General features: G+C 36.7%; 1 protein-coding gene across 1 annotated transcript; it reads left to right on the top strand.

The window, feature by feature from the left end:
* The first annotated feature begins 4,095 nt into the window (after positions 1-4,095).
* Smp_167590 (hypothetical protein) lies at positions 4,096-24,511 on the top strand. Its single transcript, XM_018794290.1, has 11 exons — positions 4,096-4,209; positions 4,258-4,396; positions 5,634-5,714; positions 7,549-8,041; positions 8,861-9,117; positions 13,626-13,781; positions 14,436-14,626; positions 15,571-15,686; positions 19,940-20,040; positions 23,924-24,020; positions 24,056-24,511. Exons 1-11 carry the CDS (start codon positions 4,145-4,147, stop codon positions 24,103-24,105), a joined length of 1,746 nt encoding a protein of 581 aa, XP_018648717.1. The 5' UTR covers positions 4,096-4,144; the 3' UTR covers positions 24,106-24,511.
* Positions 24,512-26,376: the final 1,865 nt, after the last annotated feature.

Raw genomic sequence — 26,376 nt, 5'->3', positions numbered from 1 at the left:
TCTCACATTCGTGAATTATGAGGTCCTTATGGACATAATATACTTTTCCTCGCTACTGGATGACACTTCTCCTAATCGAATTGAGTATATTTATAACGCAGTCCGATATTGTTCCTCTCCTACTAAATTCCCACGCATTATTCTAAGAGCTTTAGAATAGGTAATCGCTGAACTCAGAGAGCTGATATTCGGCAAAGGTATAATTATTGATTCTCTGTTTCAAAATTGACCTACCATCGGTCTCAATGACATTGAATTTCAAATTTACGACTTCCATAAGTTTCCTAATGGCGGGTGTAAAACGTTTAGGGAATGGGATCATATATAACATACCTACTCTTCCCAGACGTTATGAGATTACATGATCCAGGATGAAAATGTGAGCCATTTTGCAATTCAGTGTGAACGATGATTCAGGCTCGTTTCTGACTAGAGTGCTTCGGATACCACTACACAAACAATGTACCCAGAAAATCAAACAGGAAAGAGTGACTCACGAGAACCTCCAGGTGTGAAGGCAAGGAAATCCTGTACCATTTTTCACATGTTTGTGGACAAAGACGTACGTTATATAGTGAGTTTACTGGATCATGATTCCGTAACTGTACGTAACTTTCATAACTAGACTATGAATCAATCCTATTCAAAACCTCTCAATTCTGGCGCTCCCAGGGAGAAACGATCAGGCCGTCATGGCCTTCAGTTTTATCAGCGAAACTGAGCTAAGACAGCCTATCGACAACAGGCGCTGGAATTACAAACGGTTGAATGTATCAGCCTTCTATCTGAACAACATTCTCGAGCATTTCGACCGACCCACATTAACTATATTTGTGAAAGCTTTATCTGCAACTTCTCAGGACTTCCCGAAATAAACCTGAGTGCTGACTTGGTGTACCGGAACCTGCATCACCTAAAAAGGACACCTCCTGGTCCGGATATAGTTCATTCTCCTATACTGAGGGAAGCAGTTACAATCTTGGCAACACCACTTAGCGTGATGCTACCAAACTTGCCACACCCAGGCACATTACCAGAAATTTTGAAGCTGGCTCACATCACACCAATTTTCAAAGAAGGTTGACGCAGCGAACCTCCAAGCTACCGACCAGTGCCCTTCTCTCTATACCATCAAAAATTATGGAGTCCTCGATATGTGACAGTATACACGACCATTTATTATTCTTAAAATTCTTTTCACCCAGACAACACAGTTTCAGAAGTGGTCACTCTCGTATAGCAACCATCCTTGATCACAAGAGGAAAGTTGACATCATTAACCTTGACTTCTCAAAAGCTTTTGATAGGGTCAACCATGTATGTCTTACCAATAAGCCTAAACGATTGGGTATCAAACCACCTTTACTTGATTGGCTCACTTCATATTTAAAAATCGACATTTCAGAGTCAGGGTTAACTTCACTTTCTCTCAGGCTATGAAATGTCCTAGTGAGGTCTTCCAGGGTTCAGTACTAGGACCTCTACTTTTCTTGATTTATATACACCATCCTCCACAACAGTTATCGTCAAATTTGTTACTTTTTGCTGCTGATGGGAAACTTTAGAGTGAGATACGCAACCAAGAGCACATACTGGCGCTTGTGGAGGATCTGACTCGACTTCGAAGTTGGGTAGATGACAACAGACTTACTTTTAACACTTCAAAGTGTAAAGTAGTCCATCTGAGACATGTTGCAGACTACAGTTACAACTTAGGCAACTCCTCTCTAGAAGCATCCATAGTTGGAAAAGATGTGTGAGTGCTCGTACCCTACGATTTAGAGTGTTACGCTAACTGAGACAAAAATGCCTTCTGAGCAAACCTTGCACTGGTAACATTGAAGCGCATTTTTAGCCAGTTTGATAGAAGAACTTTCCACATAATCTTCAACAGTTTTATTCGTCATATTTAGAATACGGAAACATAGTATTCCCCCACTCTAAAAGGATAGTGACATTCTGGAGCGTATCCAACGGTGAGCCAAGAAATCAGTTCGAGGACTCAAATGCAAGCCTTATGAAGAGCGCCTCTAATTACTATTCCTTTGCCAATCAGAGAATATGCATCTAGTGGGTGACCTTCTGATAGACATTCTCAAGGTCACTTTAGCTTTGCTCAAAGGTCGTCCATAGGCTATAGTTTTACGTGAACTGTTTGTTAAAATAACTGATGTAACCCAGTGCAACGTCAGTGATGTTTGTGTAGCTAGATAGTAGTCTCTCATTCTAACTCCTGAAACCTTATTCCAATAACGAGTTTTTCAGGTTTGTCAACAAAGTTCCCCAAGCTTGGGCAGTTCCCAGCAAAAAATGTACCTATGACTTTATCCCTCACCGAGACATTTCCCCGAAATTGTCTAACTCCCAGGAAGACGTTGGGCGAGGTTGGAATCCCCGAAAATCGACAGTTTTCCCAGTTGTTTCTCTTGCGTTCTCCGAAATCCTCCCCTTTTCTGCTGGTTTGGCGTTTGCAATGCATCATTGTGTTGAAGGAGTAATCGAGCAATCTGGTCAAGGGTTATGAAACATGTGCCTACATGGCTTCAAAACCAGCTAATATCGAATGCTCTGGTCAACATGGGAAGTAGGGAACCATGTTTATCGATAGCGAAGCACAATTGTAATGAGGCACAGAATTGACACCATTACAGCTTTTAAAACTTTGCATAAAAAATTTCAAGGACGAATTCCCAGACGTATAGAAGTTCTGGCTTTTCGCGAATTTACCCCCTACCTTATATGTACATAATTAATTTGTCATGACTTTGAGTTTACCCTGTTAATCCTTAAGTCATTTTATGGCCTAGGGCAGTACGACAATTACCTATTCTTTCTTTACGATGCTATTTTACTATCTCTCTATTACTTTATTCGCTTGTACCTTCATTTAATTGACCTTTTCATATAAAATGTCCTGACAAGTATGTGTGACCAGATTGTTCTATATGTATTTGGTAAATACATCATAGTTTTAGATCAACTCCGTCTTTCATTGCTCTATCGAAATTTATAAAAAGGACTAATTGCTTTAAAGTCTTTCTTCTGTTAACTGAAATATTCCTAATTCCAGGACTACTTACTACTAGTAGTGGTAGTGAGTTTCTAAGTCTTACATAAAACACCTTACCTAATACTTCAGTAACCACGTCCCGTATGTTGACTTACATTCTTGAAATATTTATTTGTATAGTCTCTACAACCTTTTAGGAGGGATCTGGGGAAGTGACATAATAAACAAAATATGTTGGATAGTTAGGTCAACTAATTACAAATCATAGACACGAACTTTGGTCCTCTTTTGTCTCTTTACCTTCCAAAAAATTAAGCACTACCCAGGACAAATTTGTTGTCCTCAAGTCACAGGATTCTTACAATAAAGCTTAAGTTTTGTTGAGCGAAATCGGTCATGTTTTCTAGACTTTGCGCTTATCTCTTTGAACAAAAAGTTACTTCATTTTGCTTGTAATTCATGACAAAAGCTCGTCATATTCCAATCCTATTTCTTATGTCTTGCAGTCAATCAGTCAGCTACAACGTAGGACCAGTCATATATATGCATCGGTCCAAGTTGCCATACATCATTAGCACAATAAGATGAACACCGGATTCATAGAAGTAGTTACTTCAATGGTAGTAATATATAAAAGAAAGTTTATGTATCAGGACGTAGTGCATGAAGCAAGAATTAGTTGGTGGAAAGATGTAAAGCAAGTTTAATCTCACGGTTTGAGGGAAGACAAAGAGTGTATACACCTACACCATTGTGATCGATTCTGAGCCATTTCACCCAGAGTCTCCAACTATTGATTATTAACAATGGTTGTATGTCGAAACGTGGTACTTTCTCGTTCATAACTACTGTCTGATTGTGGATATTGTTAACTTGTTAGTGATAATAGCCCTGTAAACGATTGGTACTTCCCGATTTTACGCCCTCTAAGAATATAGCTCTTCCATAAGAGGCACATTGTTGTCTCCGCACCTCAGTAAAGCTATGGCTTTGTGGTTAGGACGTTATTGGCTGCAGTTGTAAGTTCTTAAGTACTTTCAACTTTCTATGACTTCGTTAATATTTAGTTAAGATGTGTGTTTTATGATTTCCAGTAACGATTTATATGGATGTGCACTAATTCCGCAGATCGTGATGGAAAAAGTAAAGTCTATATTGACCAAGACATTGGGTGAAAAAGCTGCGATGGATTTTATAAAGTAGGTCTAATTACTGTCTGTAGAAGTATGATTGCTAAATTGTTGCAGAGCTTGCATGGAAGTTGATGATACTCAAATAATAAAAAGACGTGTCTCTACTCTACTAGATACTCGTAAAATGGAGAATCGTCAGGTTTATGAAATTTTGATAAGAGAGAAGATACGAAGAAGTGGATTTAGTGGAGAGGTCAGTTTAAAGCACCGATAATTTTCTAGCTTATAAATCACTCAGTATATACATTAGGTTATTAATTTTCAATAGAGATTCTGTGCAATGGTATTTTAAGCATTTGATTAAAGTGAATGCATTTGTGTCTCGGTTAAAAGACTATTGATTACATATTTCACTTATGATTGCATCTAACCCACTAGATCAGCGAGCGCAGCTAACCCACTTACGTTTACAACAAACAAGACTAAATATAAAGATAGCACAAAATTTCACCGGTTGTTTTTCTGGAATGTAAATGGTACTGGGTTACAAACAAACAAAAATAGTTTGTACAGGTAAACCAGTAAAATACGAAATGTTGACGAAAAGTTACTATTTATGTATACACATAATGACACAAGGAATTTGTTTTTACTTAATACTGTCTCTTCCCGTAGTAAGTTTATTTATACGTTTCCAGTCAGAGGAAACAGTCTCAAAGCTCCAGGCAAATTAATTGTAAAGAATCTGGTATTGGGAAAGAGGCTTCCATGATATTCATTAGCTGATTAGGTAATAATGACAGTGCTTTATCTAATTAACGAAATCATGGCATTAATACATTTCGTGCAAATACACGTCATTCAAATGTAATCATACTTCTAAAGTTTTGTTATCGGAGTTTACAACAGAATATCATGGTTATCTTATGAATATGATGAGCAAGGGCATAAAAACTATTTGAACTCGATCAAAATAAAGAAAAATTTATTCGGTGTTCCTACGTATATGCAGCAAAATATTTGTTAGCCAAAGATTAATATTTAATCTATCTTCGGTACAGCGCTTGAGATGTGTGGAAACGTTTGATATGCAAAAAATGAAATAGTGTGCTGGTGATGGTTTATTGGTAGAGGTAGTTGGTAAAAAATCCGAAACTGAATAACCGAAAGATAAGTGTTTTGCGAAGCCATCTAACTTGTCTTTGGGTGTCTTTCAGTTGCAGTGCATCAAGTCTCAGTCTCTACAGGGTGTTGTTATTGGCCCCTGAGTCCTAATTGAATGGAACTAGCAGACGGATGGTCAGCAGTTTTCAGCAAGTGATCTCTAGAAGTATTCAACTCGTTCTGGATATTCTGCGATGGCTGTCTGTATCTAGTACTATATGTAAACTATAAAATGATATAAACATCGTTTTTATAAAGTGAACTCCAGTTATTATCGTGTGCCAAATAATTTAACCTCACTTCAAATATACTTTTTTTCCTCCTAGGGTTATCGTAAATCTAATTGTATTGCAGGTGTTTTGAATAATACATTAACACCTCCCGACAAGATTTCAGATTCAGAAAAGGTTTGTCTTATTTTTAAATAACATAATTCTTACATTAAATGCTATGTGGCATATCGTGACTATTTTTATCATCTACACCATGCGTAACAAGTTCTTTGTTTTGACTAGATGGTTGTCTAGTAGCTAACCATGTCCTTTGACCATCATGTCTAAGCTTCTAACCCTGTATTACCTGTTTTAGTTTCGTAACCTGTCGCAACGAAAGTGTTACATAAAGCCAAGTTCATAAAAGTTGTCAATACGTTGCTTTAAGGAAATATAAATTTTGAGGTAACAAAAAATCTAGTCCACTTTTATTTCCATACCGGTAACAATCAGGCTGTGATATGAAAATCATAAACATCAGTCTATGCTTAATATTTGGATATATATATACATATATATATTGTTTGGAAAAATATATTTTTTAGCGACCACACACTATGCATTGGCTTGTAATACACGAACAATCTCATTATCTTCTTCAAATTAAGGTAATTTTGTAGTTCTGTGGTGTGTGCTAATGATGTCGACAGATACAAGTAGTATTTGTCGTGAATCGGAAGTGAAATGCTTGGCGGCAAAAGGTTAAGAAAATCGGAGAAAAGAGAACGAAAATAGAGAATGATTTCTGTGGGAGCGAAGAAACAATGAAGTCTGAAACAATTGGTTGACAATATGCAAATGAACTATTTACTATACGGTTCTCAGATTTTACTAAGACGTTCAGTAATTTTGTGTTGAAATATATTCAATTGTCTCCACTTGTGTTCTCATTCACTACAGTACCTAATATCTGCTTTAGGCACTGCTAAATCATTGACACCGTTTTGTCCATTAAATGCGACAATTTACTTCATAAAATGCCTCATATATCAGACATAAGCAGAATGAAAACCACTTCATTTGTGTTGAGATAGCAATTATATCTTTCAGTGACCGATTATAAAGTGTGCAGTAATCTAAATGTAATCCAAATCAATCTCTCATTCACTCAATGTTTTATTTTCGACCTATTACTTTTCACTGAGTAACTTAGCCTGTTTCTAATTGTTTGGTGACTTGAAATGGTAAGGTAGCACATTTTCGTCATATTAATACATAGAACGCCGTATTTCGGATTTGCCTTTTGCATAAAAATATGCAAAAAGTTTAGGTGTAGGTTTCACGGATAGTAATACTAATCAGAATATTCTATTTGTCACTTTAAGGAAATTAGGTTGTTAGATGCGATTATCTTGTGCTAGTTAGCAGTTGACAGCAAAACTTACACTCAAGATTTCAATGGACCAATAATTAAGATAGAATATCATCAACAATCTTATTGCAGATGATCGTTTCATGGACTCTATTTAGGTCTCTACTCCATATACACTTCAGATCATGTCCAAGTAGTTTCTTAGCCTGATGTCGTATATCCATCTGATTATCACTAACTTTTTCCTAATTTCTGTACCTGGCAGTATCCACATGGTATCTATTTACGTTGGTCTAAGCTTCAGCTCGGGTCTCTCGGTAGTTCCCCCGTTGTTTAACAAATCTTCCGAAATAATTATTGAAAATCTCATAACAACACAATAATTATGTTCCACAACTGTAGAATAAAGCACAGCTAACTGCTGTGAAGTACATTCGCTTTCCTATATAAAGTCTGGTATCTATCGTATCGTACAGATTCCATTGGTTGGAAAAGAGAAAAACTTATTTTTGTATCCTTTCCAAAGCTTCATTCTTCATCAGTTCACCAATAATGTTGAGAATAGATGTCCGGAAAACCAATTTATGTTAGTAATAATTGTCCTTATATCTAAATATACATCCCCTCATAAATCAATTTTCTCTTTGGATGGTGTAGGTTGATGTAGAGCAGTTATCATCACAAACTGCTAAAAAGGGAAGGCAAAAAACCAAGTTCTATCCATTATTTTGTGAAGGAGCTCAGGGTGATCAACTTGTTTCGCTCTTACCTGGTCGGCATCCTTGTCAGTGTTTGGCAACTAAGCATCAGTTAGTCAACAACTGTTTAAATTGCGGTCGTATAGTCTGTGCACAGGAAGGTTCAGGTCCATGCTATTATTGTGGAAATCTTGTTTGTACAATAGATGAGGAATACCAATTATCACAAGGAATTGCTAAACATAGTCAGAAACTACGCAATAAACTGTCGCAAGCAGCGTGGGCACCTGGCACTGAAACTCCATATTATCGACGTATTCGTCGAGCTCAGAAATCAAAACAAGAATCAAGTGGTGGAATAATCTCTGTTGATTCTAATTCAAATGATGGACTAGAAAGTGATACCGATGACAATGACCTAATAAAAACGTCAGCCCAGGGAGCTCAAATTCGTTTGGAACAAGGCAAGTTAGTTGACCATGTGATATGATTCATTGCAAACTCAAAATATTCCTAATGGGTGTATGTTTTTACACGTTTATTTTTTCCCAAACTACAAGTTAAAAGATTAGAAATAGCCTAAACCCGATTAAATTATAATCAAAAAGTAAGTTACACTATCCATTTCTGTTACTGAGACAGCTTAAGGTTGATTATTGACATTTTATTCTCATAATCCTTACACCCTATGCGAAAATTGGTAGAGTCATACTCTACATACATATCAATTTTTATTGATTAAAAATTGATTTAATGACATGGGGGAAAGTAATAATATATTTTAGATTGTCGAAACATACAAGCCATTTCAATTTTTAAAATTACTTTAGGACAAACAGTTGACGGAACTATTGTAGAGATCAATTAAAAAGATGAGCTGAGTAATACGTGAACACTTAATTTACGATACATATTGCTTCATTGAAGTTATTAGGACAGATATATGCTTTCCTTAAGCTCATTTACGAATTGACGTGAACTCAGAGGTCAGTTCATGAGAAGGGTTGTTTCTGTATGAGCATTATCCTAATATCGTAAAAAAGTAGTTTTAAATGCAGTCAAATTTGTAGATGCTATTTATTCCATATACTTACGACTCTATAACTGAGGGATGTATGATGCTATTTTAAATATGATTTCATCATAAACAGTCGTTGTTTCTATACTTGAAAACGAAATTTATTCCATTGGCCCTTCTTAGTATACCTTTTTTTCCCCATTTTAATAGAAGAGATTTACATTTTTTTCCTACCCTTATAACCTCATTTTAGGTCTAATAAATGCGTTATGTAAACGTGATAAACTTCTAGAGTTTGATACCACCTGTGCTAGACGAACTAGAGTTATTGATGATGAATTAGATTATTTTGCAACAGAGGGTGGCGTTGGATCAGCTGCTTGGTTAAGTCCTGAAGTTCGTGAGAGGATAGCTCGACGCGTAATTGAATTACGTGCTCAAAGGCATACACATCGTTTCCAGTCTGCACGTATGTGTATTGACCTAGACAAATGTGATGTTATAAAAGAGGTTAGTATGTACTTATAACACATGAGATTATTCCAGTAAAATATCTTATATAGAAATAATTATATGTTCCTTCTTTAAACAACATTTCATCCTTCTTGATGAAGTTTATCAGTATTTCTTATTAATTTTGTGTTGATTGAGTTATTCTTATTGAGTTTTGACTGATAGGCTCATTTCTGTTTAATAGGCTTAATGTTGAATTTCACCTGCGAAAAGTTCATCAAAGTAGGACGGGACACTTACATAAATAACGGCTACACTATGAACGTCGGCTCCTTAAATTGTTCTGATGAACTCATTGTTTTCAACTTTAACATAATTAATCTTTGCTATAATGATTTAATCTTACGGCTTAGTTACTGGTATAATGCTTCACATGAAAGACTCAAATTATCCTTAATCTGCGAAATTAGATAAAGTTTCGAATTTTTAAACTATTCTAGACTACCTGCCCCTTCAACTCCGCCTGGAGCCCCTCTGAGGTTAATGCCGATCCCAAGCCCGGATAAAGGAGGAGGGTTGGACATGGAGTTAGAGACTCCATCCCGTAGAAAACTAACTCACTAAAAAACGCTAACCAGAAAAAAACAATCCCGACCATTTAAACTCTGCCCTGAGAGTTAGAAGGTCTTCATTTAGAAGAGTTATGACGCCTCATGGTGAAAGCCGAGTTCCTTCGGAAGTCACGAGGCTGATGCCCCTTCCGACAACCAGAGCAACCATTAATTTAGGTACGTGGGATGTTCGTACAATGTGGGAGACCGAGAGAGCCATCCGAATTGCTGCAGAGATGAAATTGTACAACGTGGAAGTGCTTGGAATCAGTGAAACACATTGGACGCAGGTTGGACAACAAAGACTAGCTTCAGGGAAGCTGCTGTTATACTTCGGCCATGAAGAAGAAAATGCTCCACATACACAAGGAGTTGCATTGATGCTATCCAAACAAGCACAAAAAGCACTTATAGAATGGAAATCTCATGGACCTAAGATCATCGAAGCCTCCTTCAAAACAAAGAGGGAGGGCATTACAATGAACATCATCCAATGCTATGCGCCTACCAACGATTACAATGAAGACATTAAAGATCAACTCTACAATAGGCTGTAGTCAATCGTCGAGAAATACACAACAATGGACTTGACCATTCTGATGGGAGACCTTAATGCCAAGGTTAGAATGGACAACATTGGATATGAAGAAATCATGGGACGACATGGACTGGGAGAAAGAAACGAAAATGGTGCGAGATTTGCAAACCCATGTGCCTTCGAGGTAAAGACCGGTATCAGGCAAGGTTGCTTACTCTCATCCTTTCTCTTTCTCCTAGGGATCGACTGGATTATGAAGACGTCAACATCTGGGGGAAGCATGGGATACATTGGGCAGTTAGGATGCAGCTGGACGATTTAGACTTTGCAGATGATCTGGCTCTTCTATCGCATACACAACAACAAATGCAGGAGAAGACGACCAGTGTAGCAACAGCCTCAGCAGCAGTAGGTTTCAGCATACACAAAGGGAAAAGCAAGATTCTTTGATACAACACGATATGCATCAATGAAATCATACTTGACGGAGAAGCTTTGGAGGATGTAAAAGCCTTTACATATCTGGGGAGCACCATTGATGAAGACGGTGAGTCAGATGCAGATGTGAAGGCGCGGATCGGAAAAGCAAGAGCAGCATATCTAAAATTGAAGAACATCTGGAACTCAAAACAATTCTCAACCAACACCAAAGTGAGAATTTTCAATACGAATGTCGAGACAGTTCTACTGTATAGGACGGAGACGTGGAGAACTACGAAAGCCATCATCAGGAAGATACAGGTGTTTATTAACAGTTGCTTCGCAAGATACTTCGGATCCGTTGACCAGACACTATCAGCAACAACCTTGTGTGGGAGAGAACAAACCAGATTCCATCCAGCGGAGGAAGAAATCAGGGAGAAGCGCTGGAAGTGGATGGGACACATATTGAGGAAATCACCCAACTGCGTCACAAGACAAGCCCTCACATGGAATCCTGAAGGCCAAAGGAGAAGAGAAAGACCAAAGAACACATTACGCCGAGAAATGGAGATAGATATGAGAAGAGTGAACAACAACTGGATAGATCTAGGAAGAAAGGCCCAGGACAGAATGGGTTGGAGAATGCTGGTCGGCGGCCTATGCTCCATTGGGGTTAACAGGAGTAAGTAAGTAAATAACTCAGTCATCTATAAACAAGTTCTCCTATTTTCATAGTGATAATTATTTTTGTTGTGAATTTTAAAAGAGGCCGTCGCCAAATTGTTATGATTTTTTGTCCGGTTTTTATCATGTGATTTAATCACCAATCGGAATACAACTTATCCAAACTTAGCACTGTGCCAAACCAATGACGTCCGACCGGTATGAGCAGCCTAGCGTCCTTATTGGTCATTTGTCCGCCTAGCCCTTCCAGTTGAGTCCAGGACACCAATAGCAGCTTCTGTTATGCGAATCATTTATTTCAAGCATATTCTGTTTATAAGCCAGACCACATCACACCATAAAATAGAAAATAATATTTGTACACGATCAAACTAAATGTGGCTGTGAACGTGGGAGACAGTAATCATTAAACTGAGTATAATTTAGGAACAGTAAATCGTACAGTAATAATTCATAGGTCCAAATGAAGCTTATAATAAGATGAATATAGATTTACACAATCTAATTACTCAATAGTTAAACAATAAGAATATATATAGAATAATCATCCATTAATAGGTCCTGGAAGTTACCCGTACTTATGTCTTCACTAAGATATAACACCTCCCTCTTTTTGAGGATTCAAAGTTTGGATCCTGATTTTAAAAAATTATATGTAACTTGAAATTTCCATCATTTTCCTCCTCCACGAAATAATGTTGGATCCTCATATCCCCAAGTTATAATTAAATGGCTTTGTTTAAAACATATTCCTCGCATTCAATCGAAAATCCACTAGAAATGACTAGATGGTGATGAAGAAGGACGTTTGATTTTAGGTCATTAGAATTTGGTTCTTCTGAATGATTTTCGTCAAATTCATTAAGAATCTCATTAATGGATACTGGGTAACTATGGAATTCAGCATCTAACAAAATTTCTTATCATTTGATTCATCTGATATATTTTTCTCATTTTTATAAGAATTTTCATTTGTGAGGGATAAAAAATTGGGTTGTTCTTGTTTGCATAAACATAAGTGTTGTTATTATTTGTAATGCTCACTCTGAGGAAACCCTACTGATTCTGATATGTAGCTAGTAACGTGAGACATGTAGTATCTTAGCACTGTATTATGGGTTTATTGGTAATTAAAAATGAAATAATCAGAAAAGCTGTTAAAATACAGGATAAATTGAAGGGTATTGACGACCATTCAGTTTAAAGCATAACATCGCGTCAGCCTTATCAGTATCTCTGTGTAGTTTAGCATGACATGTCATTTGCATTACTCCGAATCAGGTAGTATCTTACATGTCTGTCTTGAATGCCTCCAACTTTTTATGTCCTATACCATACAGCACAGGTCCTTGTTACAACAAAAATTCCCTAATGTTAGGATTTGGGATCATGACGGTTTTTCAGATTGTACTCATTACAAATAAAATCGATGCTGTCAGTGTAAATCAGTCCCATACAAAAATTATCACTTCATAACCCACCAGTCCAGCAAACTCAGAACTGCAATTAATAGTGTGTTAACTAATCCATCCGCAAATTATCCCCGTTTACTTGAAAAATTTTATACCAATCAAATGGCATCACTAATTAGCATATTTATCTACCACTCTATCATGTGCAATTCAGTGACAAAGTGGAAAACATCGTAGACACATTCAAGCTTTTTGTTTTTGAATTACCAAAGAAGAGAACACTGACAACTCTCCAAAGCCTATTTGAATGTCACACGACTACTAACCATGCGATCCCGTATAATATTTTATCAACAGAGAGCCTTATTAGTTAAAAACGACTCAATAAACATATTCAACGAAATCTAAACGTTTCCTCAAGTTCTGGGGTGTAACTGTGGGGTATTGAGTAAAACGCTATGGTAAGAAAAAAGGCAAACTAGGATGGAAACTCCTAGAACGCACGAACAAGAGATTTGGTATTTTGTCCAACTAAAATCCACTGGCAAGTTTATCGTGCAAAAATCATTGCCCTGTAGAACTGCTACTCTTTTGGTATGTTTTATTTCCTTAAGTGACTTTTTTCACTTCCAATCTTTATACCGTGGCTATTTGTTTATTTTCAATAACTGTAGTCAAAGCTGTAAATGTCTTAATTTCCAAAAGTATGCTTCATGGAACTTCTTTGTCATCAGTATTTAGTGGAGGGTTTGGTTCAGGGTTTATGTAAATGTAAATGTTTAGACAGAATCTTCACAGTGCTTATAAAAGTTTTTATGAAACGGTCCCAGTCAGTGGTTGTACATTGTAATTTTTTTAGAAGCGTTATTATAATTGCACTTTATTTCTTTTTGTAAGGATACAAGAGATGAAGCAGCTGTGAAATTGTACAATCCAAGTCAAGAAGAAATGGATGAACTTCGTGAATCTCCAACTATTTCAAATGTTAATCAGTCTTTCAGAGATAGTCAGAAGACCGTTAACTCAAATATTAGTGAAATAACCTTGCCTACTGTAAGTTGACTCATTTTTCTCGATTTAAACTTTTGAAGGTACTCAAATCCTTCCAAAATAATATTTCATTACTTGCTGTTTTGTAGTTAACACTTTCAGATTTCGAGTTTCGTATTTCCCCATATCGAATCTCCCTACTCATGTGTACTCTTTACTGTTGTCATCGTTATGCAATGTAGTCTGCACGTTTGTTGGCGTCATAGTTATTATTTCATTTAATAATAACTAATGTCATAGTACTCTTTATTGTCACCCTACTGCCTGACCAATAATCAATTTTCGTAGGTGGGCGTGATAAATTTTTTGACTATTATCAAGCTTCTCTTTCTGTACTGTCTGGGTCTAAGTATGGGATATAGCTAGTTCTACTCATTTAAAATCATCTATACTAGAAATATACACGGGATTCATTGAGCTATGTAACACATATATACATCAGTTAAACATTCGTCAAATTAAATTGCATAGTCAAGGACACTGCTGATATGGTTTTTATTCCTGGTAATTGTTTACTTCAGTAGATTATTTGTTACTACATTGTGTATGACTATGACTTTATTACTTTTAAAAATACAAGTTACACACTACATTTTTACAAAGATTTCATTCTAATGTCAAGACTCTACTAATTCGTGAAAATCACTTTTTTTGTAGTTTATACCTCAATCTATGGATAGCAAAAACTATACAGCAAATAATGATCAAAATCCTGTCGTTATGGCATTAAATCAATCAACCTCTCTTTTACGAATACAAGATGATGAGTCAAGACAACTTGTTGATGAAGGTTATTGTTTAAGTCTTCATCAACCTTGGGCTTCATTATTAGTACGTGGAATCAAGTTGTAAGTCCTCGTATGCATTTTTTTAAGCTAATTTTTGTTTTACTGCTAATACAAATGTATAGTATTTTCTCCAAAAAAATTTATTCACATGCAAACGCTTTGATACAATGCTAGTCATTCAAAAACCAGTTTGTTTACTAATCAGACGTGATTTATAGATTAGTCCTTAAAATATTTTTCTTTGGAGTTAGGCTGATTGATTTTTTCATCAAAATTGTAGAATTAATTTCCATTTGACTAGTGGTTTGGGAAAAGAATAATCCATCATAATTCATATCAAAATATCAGTTACTATTCTATTTTACTTATGCACTAATTAAGCAATTTGGACGCCATGCTCCGGTTTGTGTAACGTTGTGCATTAGTTATGATACGGTGTATGCTACCGATGTTGACAGATACAAGTAGTATTTGTCATGAATTGGGAGTGGAATGCTTGGAGGCAAAAGGTTGAGAAAATAGGAGAAAAGAGAACGAAAATAGAGAATGATTGCTGTGGAAGCGAAGAAACAATGAAGTCTGAGACAATTGATTGACAATATGCAAATGAACTATTTACTATACGGTTCTCAGATTTTACTAAAACGTTCTGCAATTTTGTATCCAATATATTTGGTTGCTCACGTTGGTATTCTCGTTCACTATGATGGCATCAAGCAAGTTGTTTGAATTTTCAATAGATCCACTTGGTCAATGGTTGTAAATCATGTAGATTGATTCCTGAGTCTTATATCTATCACCTCTTTTCAATTTAAATTTTCGGAATATTCACAATATTTTATTTCACGTCTATTTATATTTTTATAAATAGTAGGAATATGCTTTTGGTAAATTATGGGATCAACTCATCTCTTAATCAACCAAAGATTTTATGACTCATTAAAAATAATTTATTTAAATATATGTATGCTCGTTAAGTTCCTCTGTGTTATTTGCCTAAACAGGGAAGAAGGTAGAACATGGTATACTCCGTATCGTGGATGTCTGTGGATAGCATCGACAGCACATAAAACTGATCCAGAGGAAATCACTGAAATCGAGAATAAATATTTAAAGGCTGGTAATATTTTAAATTTCTTTGAAGTTTATGTTGTGTATGCAGTGCAAAATATTCAATTACTAAGTCTGAGACTTAAAATACTCTCTGAAGATGATATTGTGATACTAATTACATTCATATTGATTCTATATTAGGGATACACAGGTTTAGATTTATAAATTGCTATCAATATAAGTACCTAGTGTGTTGTTCTGATGGCAATTTTAAGTTGTATTTCACTGGTCAGACTATTAATTAACTTCGTGTAACAAATCTTAAATCTTTACTTTGTAATTTTTCAAAACCTTTTCCATTTTTCCCGTCATCTGTCATACGTGCATATGTTCACTTAATACCATTAAGAGAGCACTAATTCTCAGTCTTACTAAGCCAAGTTGGGGGTGTGATAATGTAAATACTCATATGTAAATGTAGGTTTCCTGTGGATAGGTCTTTTTATTTATCGGTTATACTTAATTATTTTTTGTGTACCAGAATTCCGTATTGTACTAGACATATAACGTTAAATAAACTTATTATTATTATACATAAAAAGCAGTAGTATAAGATCATTGCTGTGAGCATAACTGAAAAATATCGATTATCTTAATTATCAAATGAAGATTAGTGAGTACTGAATAAGTGACGGGTAAATGCATAATTCAACTCTGATTACTGTTAATCATAATAGAAGTAAGGTTGTTCTATGTTATTTCACCGATAGGTACGAGAATGATAATTAACCCGTACGTGGAAGTGAAACTTTCTTAACTAATACACAATCAACGTTCCAACAGGGAAGCAGGAAAGGCATTCAATAACTTCAAAAAAGGATGTAACCTCACTGCAATTATCTGAATACATACCCAGTGAGAATAAATAACTTTTTCAAGTTAAACTAGTTTGATTAGTACAAGGAACAAATGCACTGTTTGATACATACGAGTTTGATTATATTAATATCATGCTACTCAAATTACTTACTTACGCCTGTTACCCCTCACTAGCATTATCTGTCCAACTCCGCCCTGGGCATTCCTTTCCGGTTGCTATTCATCTTATTCATGCCTGTCTCCGATTCCCAACACAGTGTGTTCCCAGTTCTTCCTCTTTCTCATTTCCCTTCAAGATCCCAAGATAGCGCTTGCTTCGTGATGCAGTTTGGTGATTTCCTCAATGTCTGTCCTATCCACTTCCAGCGTTTCTTCCTAATTTCCTCTCCAACGGAAGCTGGTTTGTTCTCTCCCATAGTAGACTGTTGCCGATGGTATCTGACCAACGGACATTGAGTATCTTACGTAGACAATTGTTTATAAATACTTGTAGACTTTTATTGATGGTTGTACTAGTCCTCCCAGTTTCAACTCTCCGTACAATAGAACTGTCTTGACGTTCATATTGAGGATTCTCACTTTGATGTTGGCTTGCAGACAGTTGTTTTGAGTTCCATATATTCTTCGATTGTAGGAATGCGGTCCTTGCTTTGCCAATCCTCGCCTTTACATATGCATCAGATTCTCCTTGTTCACCGATGATGCAGTCCAGGTACGTGAAAGTTTCCCCTTCTCCAGAGCTCCTCCATCAAGTGCGATTTGGTTGGTGTTTTTCATGTTGTATTTGAGGATCTTGCTTTTTTCCTTGTGTATGTTGAGGCCTACTGCTGAAGAGGCTGCTGCTACACTGGCTATCTTCATCTGCATTTGTTAGTGTGTATGAGATAGAGGGGCCAGGTCATCTGAGAAGTCCAAATCGTCTAGTTGATTGAGAGCTTTCCATTGTATTCCTTGCTTCCTGTCAGATGTTGAGGTCTTCATAATCCATTCAACCACCGGAAGAAAGAGAAAGAGGGAGAGTAGGCAGCTTTGTCTGACTCATTCGGAATGTGTCTGTCAGCTCTCCTCCATGCACGACCTTGCCTTGTAGTCCGTCGTATAAATTCCGTATGATGTTGGCGATTTTCCGAGGTACTCCTTAATGCTGAAGGAGTTTCCATAATGTTCTCCTATCCACACTATCGAATACTTTCTCACAGTCAAGGAAGTTGATGTATAGTGACGAGTTCCATCCAATTGATTGTTCAGTGATGATCCATAGTGTCGCGATCTGGTCTGTGCACGACCGATACTTACGGAGTCTGACCTGTTGATCTCGAAGTTGGACATCTACTGAGTCTTTCAACTGGTTCAACAACACTGTTGAAAATGTTTGCGGGTACTGACAGTAGTGTGATGCCTCTATAGTTCTCACATTTGCTCAGATCTCCTTTCTTTGGTATCTTGATGAGGTGTCCTTCTTTCCAATCCATCGGCACTTGTTCTTCCTTCCAAATCTTCCTGAATAGAGGGTGAAGCATACTCTCAGTTACTTCTAAATCAAGCTTCAGTGCTTCGTCTGGTATACTGTCAGGTCCTGCTGCTTTCCCACTCTTGATTTGTCTGATGGCCATCTTGATTTCTTCGATCGTTGGTGTAGTGACGTCCATAGGAATTCCTTGTGTGCTGCTTCGATATCCGGTAGATTCAATGGAGCTGATCTATTCAGGAGTTCCTCAAAGTGTTCCATCCATCTATTACTCTTCTCTCCAATCTCAGTGATTGGCTTGCTTTCTTCGTCCTTCACCGGTCTCTCTGTTTTACTATATTTCCCTGCCAGTTTCTTCGTCGTCTCATTTAGTTGTCTTACATTTCCTTCTATTGCAGCTTTTTCCACTGTCTCCCATCAGGATTGTCAGGTCCTTTCCTGAGTATTTCGCTATGATCGATTGCAGACTCTTGTAGAACTGATCTTTATCATCGTCTTTGCTATTTTTGGTGGGTGCGTAACATTGAATAAAATTCATTGTGATTCCCTCCTTGTTTGTTTTGAAGGATACTTTGATGATCATGGATCCATGAGATTCCCATCCTATAAGTGTATTTGTGTATGTTTGGACAGCATCAGAGCAACTCCCTGAGTGTGTGGAGAACTTCCGTCTTTGTGATCGGAGTACAGTGGCATCTCTCCCGTACCTAACCTTTACTGTTCAACTTGGGTCCAATGGATTTCGCTGATTCCGAGCACTGTCAAGTTGTATCTCCTCATTTTCGTAGTTACTTGATTAGTCGTCCTGGTCTTCCACATTGTCTGTATAGTTCATGTATCTGGTTGTTAGAAGGGGCGTTGGCTTCTTAACTTCCGAAGAATCTCGGCTTTCTCCGTTAGGCGTCATATTTCTTCTGAATGAAGACCCTTGAATTCGGGGAGCAGAGTTTGAATGGTTTAAATTTTCCTTTCTAGTTAGCGTTTTTTAGCAGTGTTGTTTTCTAAGGGATGGGGTTGCTGACCCTACATCCAAACTTCCTTCTTCACGCGGTCTTGGAACCGGTAGTAACCCTAGAATAGCTACAGACGGAGTTTCACTCAGATTAGAATTCATTATGTGAGATAGTATACATTTTCTATATTTTCAACAATTTATTTTTTTATGACTGTATGTGTGATCATTGTAGTCCCGAATAAACTGAAACTAAATGTGATAACTGGCGTTTCATTAATATGACACAGGGTTAATGAATGTATTCGAGTAATTTAAAGTGAGTTTAAATACTAATGACTTAAGCCTCGTAAATCAGCATCATAAATGGTAATTCTTTGTTAACTAATTTGGATTCATATACTACTTGAGTTTCTTTCAACTGCAATCATTATCCCCGTCTTCTAGCATTGGTATCGAATAGATACTTATGTACAGCATTCAAATAAGTTTAAAGTTTAGTCTGATATAGAAAAACAATTTGAAAACGTCACTCACCTTAATTGATGTGTCTTCATTCTAAAACGTTGGATCTCTTTGTTAATCTTGACAATGACTTGGACGTTTCATTCAGGTTCAGTCAGTGTTATTTCCCATAGTGGAGATAATACCTCACTGTAAAGACGCCGTTCTAAACTTGTCACTGATATTCTTTAAAGCCTTAGATCTATTATTTCCCTCTTATACAGCTCGAAAAATAATTCGCCTAAAGAGACCTTTATTTTTACTGATAATATCTTCTTGTTTCAAGTGATCTCATTTTTAAACGACAGTAACTAAAGCTCTTTTTTTCCTTAACATTTAAGCTCATGGTTTCAATTTCCTTCAAACTTTCAGCATCTGATGTAATTAGTCATCCATGTACACTATTTTGTTCTATACTATAATTGCATAATGAAGAATTATGAAATCACAGATTTTTATTTCATGATATTGCTCAAATATTCCAAAATTATATTTTTATTACTATTATTAACTATAGGTGTCCCCAAATCAGATATGCCAACATCATATCCTACAAGTTGTCTTCTTGGTCGAGTTAATATTGTTGATGTGATAACACAGGAAGAATATCGTGAAAAAGTAAGGTTTTATGAGTTTAGGATCTAATTTCAACCTTTGTTTTGTTTCTTATTTATTTATTTATTTATCTGGGTTAATTATTGTATGTTAAGCTCAATAGACTAATATTTTATCCATAAAAATTAATGAATACTTTACTCCTATTTTATCGTAATCTTGCCTTCTTTAACTCCATTTTTTCCTCAAGATTCGGATGGTACTTATATTTATCAACGTTCGTATCATTGAATCTTATCATAACAGCTGCCAACCATAGTTCAGCTGAATTTTTGACTTTCTGGTCCTGTTTTTTTTTACCAATACAGAAATAGATTTCCTCTAGTTATCCGATTAATTTCAGTCAGTCATCTACAACATAGGACTACCAAATTGCCATACCTCATCAGTACAACAAGGTGAATACAAAATTCATAGAAGCAGTTACCTCAATGTTAGCAATACCTAATAAAAGACTACATATGTATAGGGACATAGTACAGGAAGAAAGAATTTGTTGGTGGAAAGATGTAAAACAAGTTTAATCTCACGGTTGGAGGGAAGACAGAGAGTTTATACACCTACACCACTGTGATCGATTTTGAGCCATGTCACCCAGTTTCCGACCATTGGTTACGATAGTCACGCAGATGTAAGTTGACAAAAGCCAAAAGAGCTTTCTGAATCCGTGCAGAGATTTCGTCAGACACCAACCCATTAGGGCTGATCAGACTTCCAAGATAAGTAAAGTTGTCGACACATTCGACTACTTCACTCCCTATCCTTAGTTCAGGTGTTGATGCAGGCCAGTCCTGGAGTAACAATTTACATTTTGAGGAGAAACGCATTACAAATATCCTGGCATCGTTACTCAGTTCTAACAGAAGACTCTGCACTTTACCAGCGTCTTCACCAAACAGGACTATGTCATCTGCGTATTCAAAGTCGCTTAGTAGAGCCCCTGGTAGGAGATCAATTCCTGAAAATTCAGTCGACGAGAGTGTTATTTCCAGCAATAGGTCTATAATAAAGTTAAACAAAAATGGGGATAGTGGACAGCCTTGTCGGACACCACTTGAGGTTGTAAAATCAGATGACAGTTCGCTATAAGCTCTCGCACGACTGGTAGTGTTTGAGTAAAGAGCTTCACAAGGTTTATGTATTTCTGAGGTACACCTTTCAATGACAGACACTGCCACAGAACCTTTCGGTCTACAGAGTCAAATGCTCCTTTTAAGTCAAGAAAAACTATCATTGTCGGACGCCGATAAGCATGTCCGTGCTCTAAAACCTGACGAATGGTGAATATGTGGTCGATGCAGCCACGACCAGGTCTGAAGCCAGCCTGATTTTCTCATGTTTACAGTTCACGAGTCTTAAGTAGGCACTCGATAATCATTGAGGCTGATATTTTACATGCTATATTAGTCAAACTAATCCCTCTATGGTTACCACAGGATGATTTTGGCTCCTTCCTATATATTGGGACAATCAGTGATTGCGACCAGTCAGATGGGATTACAATCAGTTCCGAGATTTTAGCTAAAATATTAGTCAATCTAATTGTTAAAATCGGACCACCATATTTAAAGACCTCTGGAGCCAATCCATCTGGACCAGCCGCTCTTCCTCGTTTCAAATTAGCTATAGCCTTTTGAATTTCGGCTAGAGTCGGTAGACCTACTTCAATGTTCCACTCAGACTGTTTGGGAATGGTGGGTAACTGTAGGGTAGCTGAAGGCCAGCTATACTGTTGTCTAAAGTGTTCCACCCATCGTTCTAAACGTCTGGGTTGAGAGTGGATAAGAGTGTCGTCTTTTTCCGAGATTATCTAACTTACACTTGACTTCTTAATTCCGGTTTCTTTTATTAGTCTGAAGAGCTGTCTTGTGTTACATACAGCCGCTACTTTTTCTATTTCTTTTGCTTTCGTTACCCACCGCTGCTCACGGTCGTCCCGTAGACTTGTGGTTAACCTAGATCTGATTTGCTTTCGCTCTTCATCGTGTTCATAGCCTGATGGGATGAGTTTACGAGAATCCATCAGTGTAATAGACAGTAGAAATCAATTTGTTTTTTGTAACCTTATAGTTTAAATCACTACTAGATGTAACTGCTGTTTCCACAGCTGTCTGTATATCTTTCCACGCAACATCTGATTCAGCCTCGCTTTTGAGATTGACTTCAGTTGTTCTCGGGATTCAACTTTGGCTTTATCGTCGTTGTGTTCAACTCTAATGGGTATTCTTAATGTGGTTTTTCTTCGTCCAGTGAGGCGCAAGCAAATGCGCGCTCGTATTAGAGCATGATCAGAGTCTGAACATGTATTCCTGAACGAGCTGGAGTTTTCTACCAAAACTCCTCAACGATGACCTATGGTAATGTGGTTTATTTGAGTCCATCGTTGGTTTGGTGCAGGGGGTCACCATGTTAAATGATGTCTCTCATTATGCTTATAATTAGTGCTTGTTAGAGATAAACGTGGGTTGGTTATGGTGATACTTGAGGAGGAAGCCGAAAGGGGAAGTTTAGAGTTGAAAGTCGATGTATGAGAAATGATAGGAATTGAAGAAGGGGATTGATTATGAATACAGTGAGCTTGAGTGCAGTTATCACTTCCCGGCTGCCCATTCCGTGGAAGGACTCTTCTGGAGGTACTTGAAAGGAAAATTGGGTTAGGGGTGGTATTAGTGACCTGAGAGCGTGACCGCAGCGCCCAAGTGATATTTGCTTGAGGCCAGTCACACACTATTTCTCGTTAGGTCCGTATTTATTGAGACCTTATCCCCGGAAACGAAAATCCGAGGTATAAGGCGAGGTGTGCATTTTTAGGGTGGATCCCTCCTTTGTAGGAAGGCAGCATCGCTGTTATGCTGGTTGTCTAGAGGAAACACCTGCCGTCACATCTTTACACAGTAAGCAGTACGACTTCACGTTCGAACCTTGGGTTTGCTGCTTTTAGTCTTACTGCGCTTCAACCGACCTGTCTGGCACAGTAAGCCCTTGAGGAACTATTGATCCAGCCAGTATAGCTCAGTTGATTCATCACGATTAGCAGGCACAACCACCACTTCAAGGTAGCAGCAATGGACGCATTCGATTCATGTGATTTTATGAATAATGTTATTCGTTAATTTGCCGGAAGTATATGGTGCAAAAAGTGAAGTATGTTTTTCACTGAACTGTAAACAAACTATTCCAAGTTTTTTATTTTGCTAATCTATTGTTACCGGCCATTAGAGTACATTACGTCTTGTCTAATGTAAAATGTTCTTATTTTTTGCAAACTTGTTTTTGAAGAGTATCTATCAGGAAAATCGTGTTTATGGATAGAAGTTGTGAACAACTTACAATAAATCTCATTGATCAATCTCGTCGATAACCTCTTAAACATATAATTATTACAGCTAAATTTCTATTTGTTATTAATCAAAATTAATGTGTCCGTCCTTCTTACGGTTAAGGTTAACTAGCTCTGTGTCAGCTTGGATAAACTTACGATTACAGTCAGCGCAAATAGGTTCTAAAAAGTTACTTCCACCAAAGAATATATTATTATCCGATGAATTTATACAATGGTGATCAGTAATGTTGGCAAGTATGAGCTATCTTAGCATGATTTTCAAACTACAGAAACCAATGGTTGAAGACATCCATTATGATTGAGAATCGACTTCAGAGGTACAGACAGACATTATCCTTTATATGTACTAAATGTTTACTTCCAACTTCTCATTATCCTGCTTGTGACATTTGTTTGGACCGATTACTTTTTTGTTTTGATCACAACAATCATTGTAGTTGTAGTGAGTTTCACATTATTTCATTTTTCCTGTCAACCTAGTTTTACTTAGATGAGTCATAAGCTTGTGATGTAATGAGTTTTTATTTATTTTTAATACATTAGCAACCTGATGGACTATCACAAAGTTCGTATGTATTTATTTGCGCTGATCCACGTGAAACTTTAATTAAATTCCCTATACGTGGGAAGCACAAAATATGTAAGTTTCATATCATATAATATATTCTTTTACAGATAAACTAGAAAAACATATGCATATTGCGGCAAAGAAAAATCTTACATGAATATATTTATTACAGTCGGCGATTTCTTCTGCAAGTCCATCCTTCTCTTTTCAACATAAGGAATAGTATTTAATTTATTTTCCCGTTCTTACTGAGTTCGTAACCAAAACGTAAAACAGTGTTGTTCAGATCTATGAATATGCACTTACTAATCTTAACGTTCGGTCGTTTATGCAGATAGTATAATAGTCAGCTTCTAGGAAGATTGGAGTCTCATTATTTATATGTCCTATCTGAGACAAATTTTAGTGCAGTGTTGCGAATTGGTTCTCTCTGTGATAATTAGAAGTGTTCCATGTTTGTTCATCTAAAGATCCTTAGTCGTAGATGATTCAATCGAATTAGTGGTAAAACGTCGTGGGAAAATTTGTCTTTCCGTTAACGTTTCACTAGACTGTACATGCATCCTAGTAACCTCAATCAAATACGTTCAACAGGTATAAAGCATCTATTTGGGAAAATGAATGCACACTGTGTCTAGAACAAATAAGCTGGTTTGGAGTATCAATCCATTTTGCAACTTGGAAGTATTAAAGGTACTCAAAGATCTAAGATGTTGAAAGGTACCCGATCACCTTTGAATATGAAGGCAACAAATATAAGAGCTTACTAAACCCAATCGCACAAGTTTTATCATCAGTAGCATTCTAAAAACAAATTTGAGGGACGTAATAGTAGTTTAGGTTTCATCGCAAGAATAGATTTTTTATCTGAAGTGTATGTCACCATCTTACTATCATACAAATTTTAATTGAAATGCTATAAATCCCCTTATTGTGATTTAGAACATATGTTAACGAAAAATATTGTTTTTAATTAGACCCTCATCAGGCTTTGTTTCAATATACAGTAGTATTTACATGCATATATAAAAATATTAAGCAGTTTATGAGTCAGTGATAGCGATGAAATAGAAAGAAGTCTTTTCCAAAGGGAATATACCGTCAAAAGCTCACCACTGGGAATAAATTTACCATTTATGGACTATGTCGACACGGTGGCAAAAAGTAGATTTGAGGCGTTAGGTCCGAAGTTAATGGGATCGCTCGAATGTCAAAAACTAAAAACAAAGTCCTTTGTTGACCTCAAATAATATGTTAATAATTTTTCCAGTGTTGAGTTGAATCTTGTGTATTTAAAAGCTATGGTGTTTGTACTGACTGATGGTTCCTTTGTACTTGACTACGCGCTTATTACGAATTACAAATATAATACGTTCATCTCGTTCTACCTTCCTTATATTGAACTATTTCTGGAATTCTTAGTTAGCGAATCATTTTGAATACTTATAGTTATCATTGAAGCTTTATCGCTTGGTTTAAAATTTTGAAACTATGGTCATCTAACTGATGAACTACATACAGACGTGCAGTTTGTGAACTTTTCAGCGACAACAGACTTGGTCCCGACTACATTCGAGGAACCAACGAGATTCAAGTCCACGATGGTTGACATTTGACAATAGTACAAGTGATAAATATGTCATGAAATCTCCACTTACCAAACAACACCGATGTCCTTTACGTAAGTTTAAGACGGGTAACATTGATCATAAGCAAGTCAGACAGAAGAGGAGGGCTAATTATCATGAACAAACCAAATCGTATCGATAAAATCTGTTATGACTATTGCCCCTGTCGATTATCACTTGACAAAATCGCCACTCAGAATATCGACTTACATGACCTTGTTCCTGTACTAAACCCGTCAATCAGCACTAGCAGCTTTGTGTCAACTCCAAATTCCCATCGGTCCTTCTCGCCTAACCCTGCCCATTGAGTCCAGAACACAGTCTCAGCCTCCACGGTATGTCATTTTTCAAACATACTTGGTTTATATACAGGCAGACTAGACCGCATCAACCATGAAATGGGAAGTAATGATTATACAGGGTCGAACCAAAAGTGGCTCTGAGTATGAGAGACTGTGGCCAATAAAGTGGGAGTAAATTAAGAATCGTATAACAGTAGACAATAAGTCAAATGGAAGCTTATGATAAAAGGGATACGAATATAAATATATATATATATATATATATATATATATATATATATAATCTAGTTACTTAATAACTACCCAACAAGAATATATTAATAATAATACATGAATAATTCCCAGCAGTTACCATTCATTTACTCTTCGTCCCGATATAACAAAATGAATGCGATGTTAAACGATGCGACTGAACTTCAAAGACTCAGCCACGTTAAGGATACAAATATGAAAGTGCATAAACTACTAACTAGTTCGCTTAAAAAATTGAAACATGGG

Source organism: Schistosoma mansoni, chromosome 1 (assembly GCF_000237925.1).
Source record: "Schistosoma mansoni strain Puerto Rico chromosome 1, complete genome".
NCBI lineage: Eukaryota > Metazoa > Platyhelminthes > Trematoda > Strigeidida > Schistosomatidae > Schistosoma > Schistosoma mansoni.
Note: the sequence above shows the minus strand (reverse complement) of the source record. Positions and strands in the feature narration are given on the sequence as shown.

What these genes read in the sequence shown, in the direction of transcription:
- Smp_167590 (XM_018794290.1), top strand. Translation starts at nt 4,145, where the DNA reads ATGGAAAAAGTAAAGTCTATATTGACCAAGACATTGGGTGAAAAAGCT. An exon ending in GAAGTGGATTTAGTGGAGAG is followed by an intron (nt 4,397 to 5,633) that starts GTCAGTTTAAAG and finishes TTTTCCTCCTAG; the next exon opens with GGTTATCGTAAATCTAATTG. An exon ending in GAATAAATATTTAAAGGCTG is followed by an intron (nt 15,687 to 19,939) that starts GTAATATTTTAA and finishes TATTAACTATAG; the next exon opens with GTGTCCCCAAATCAGATATG.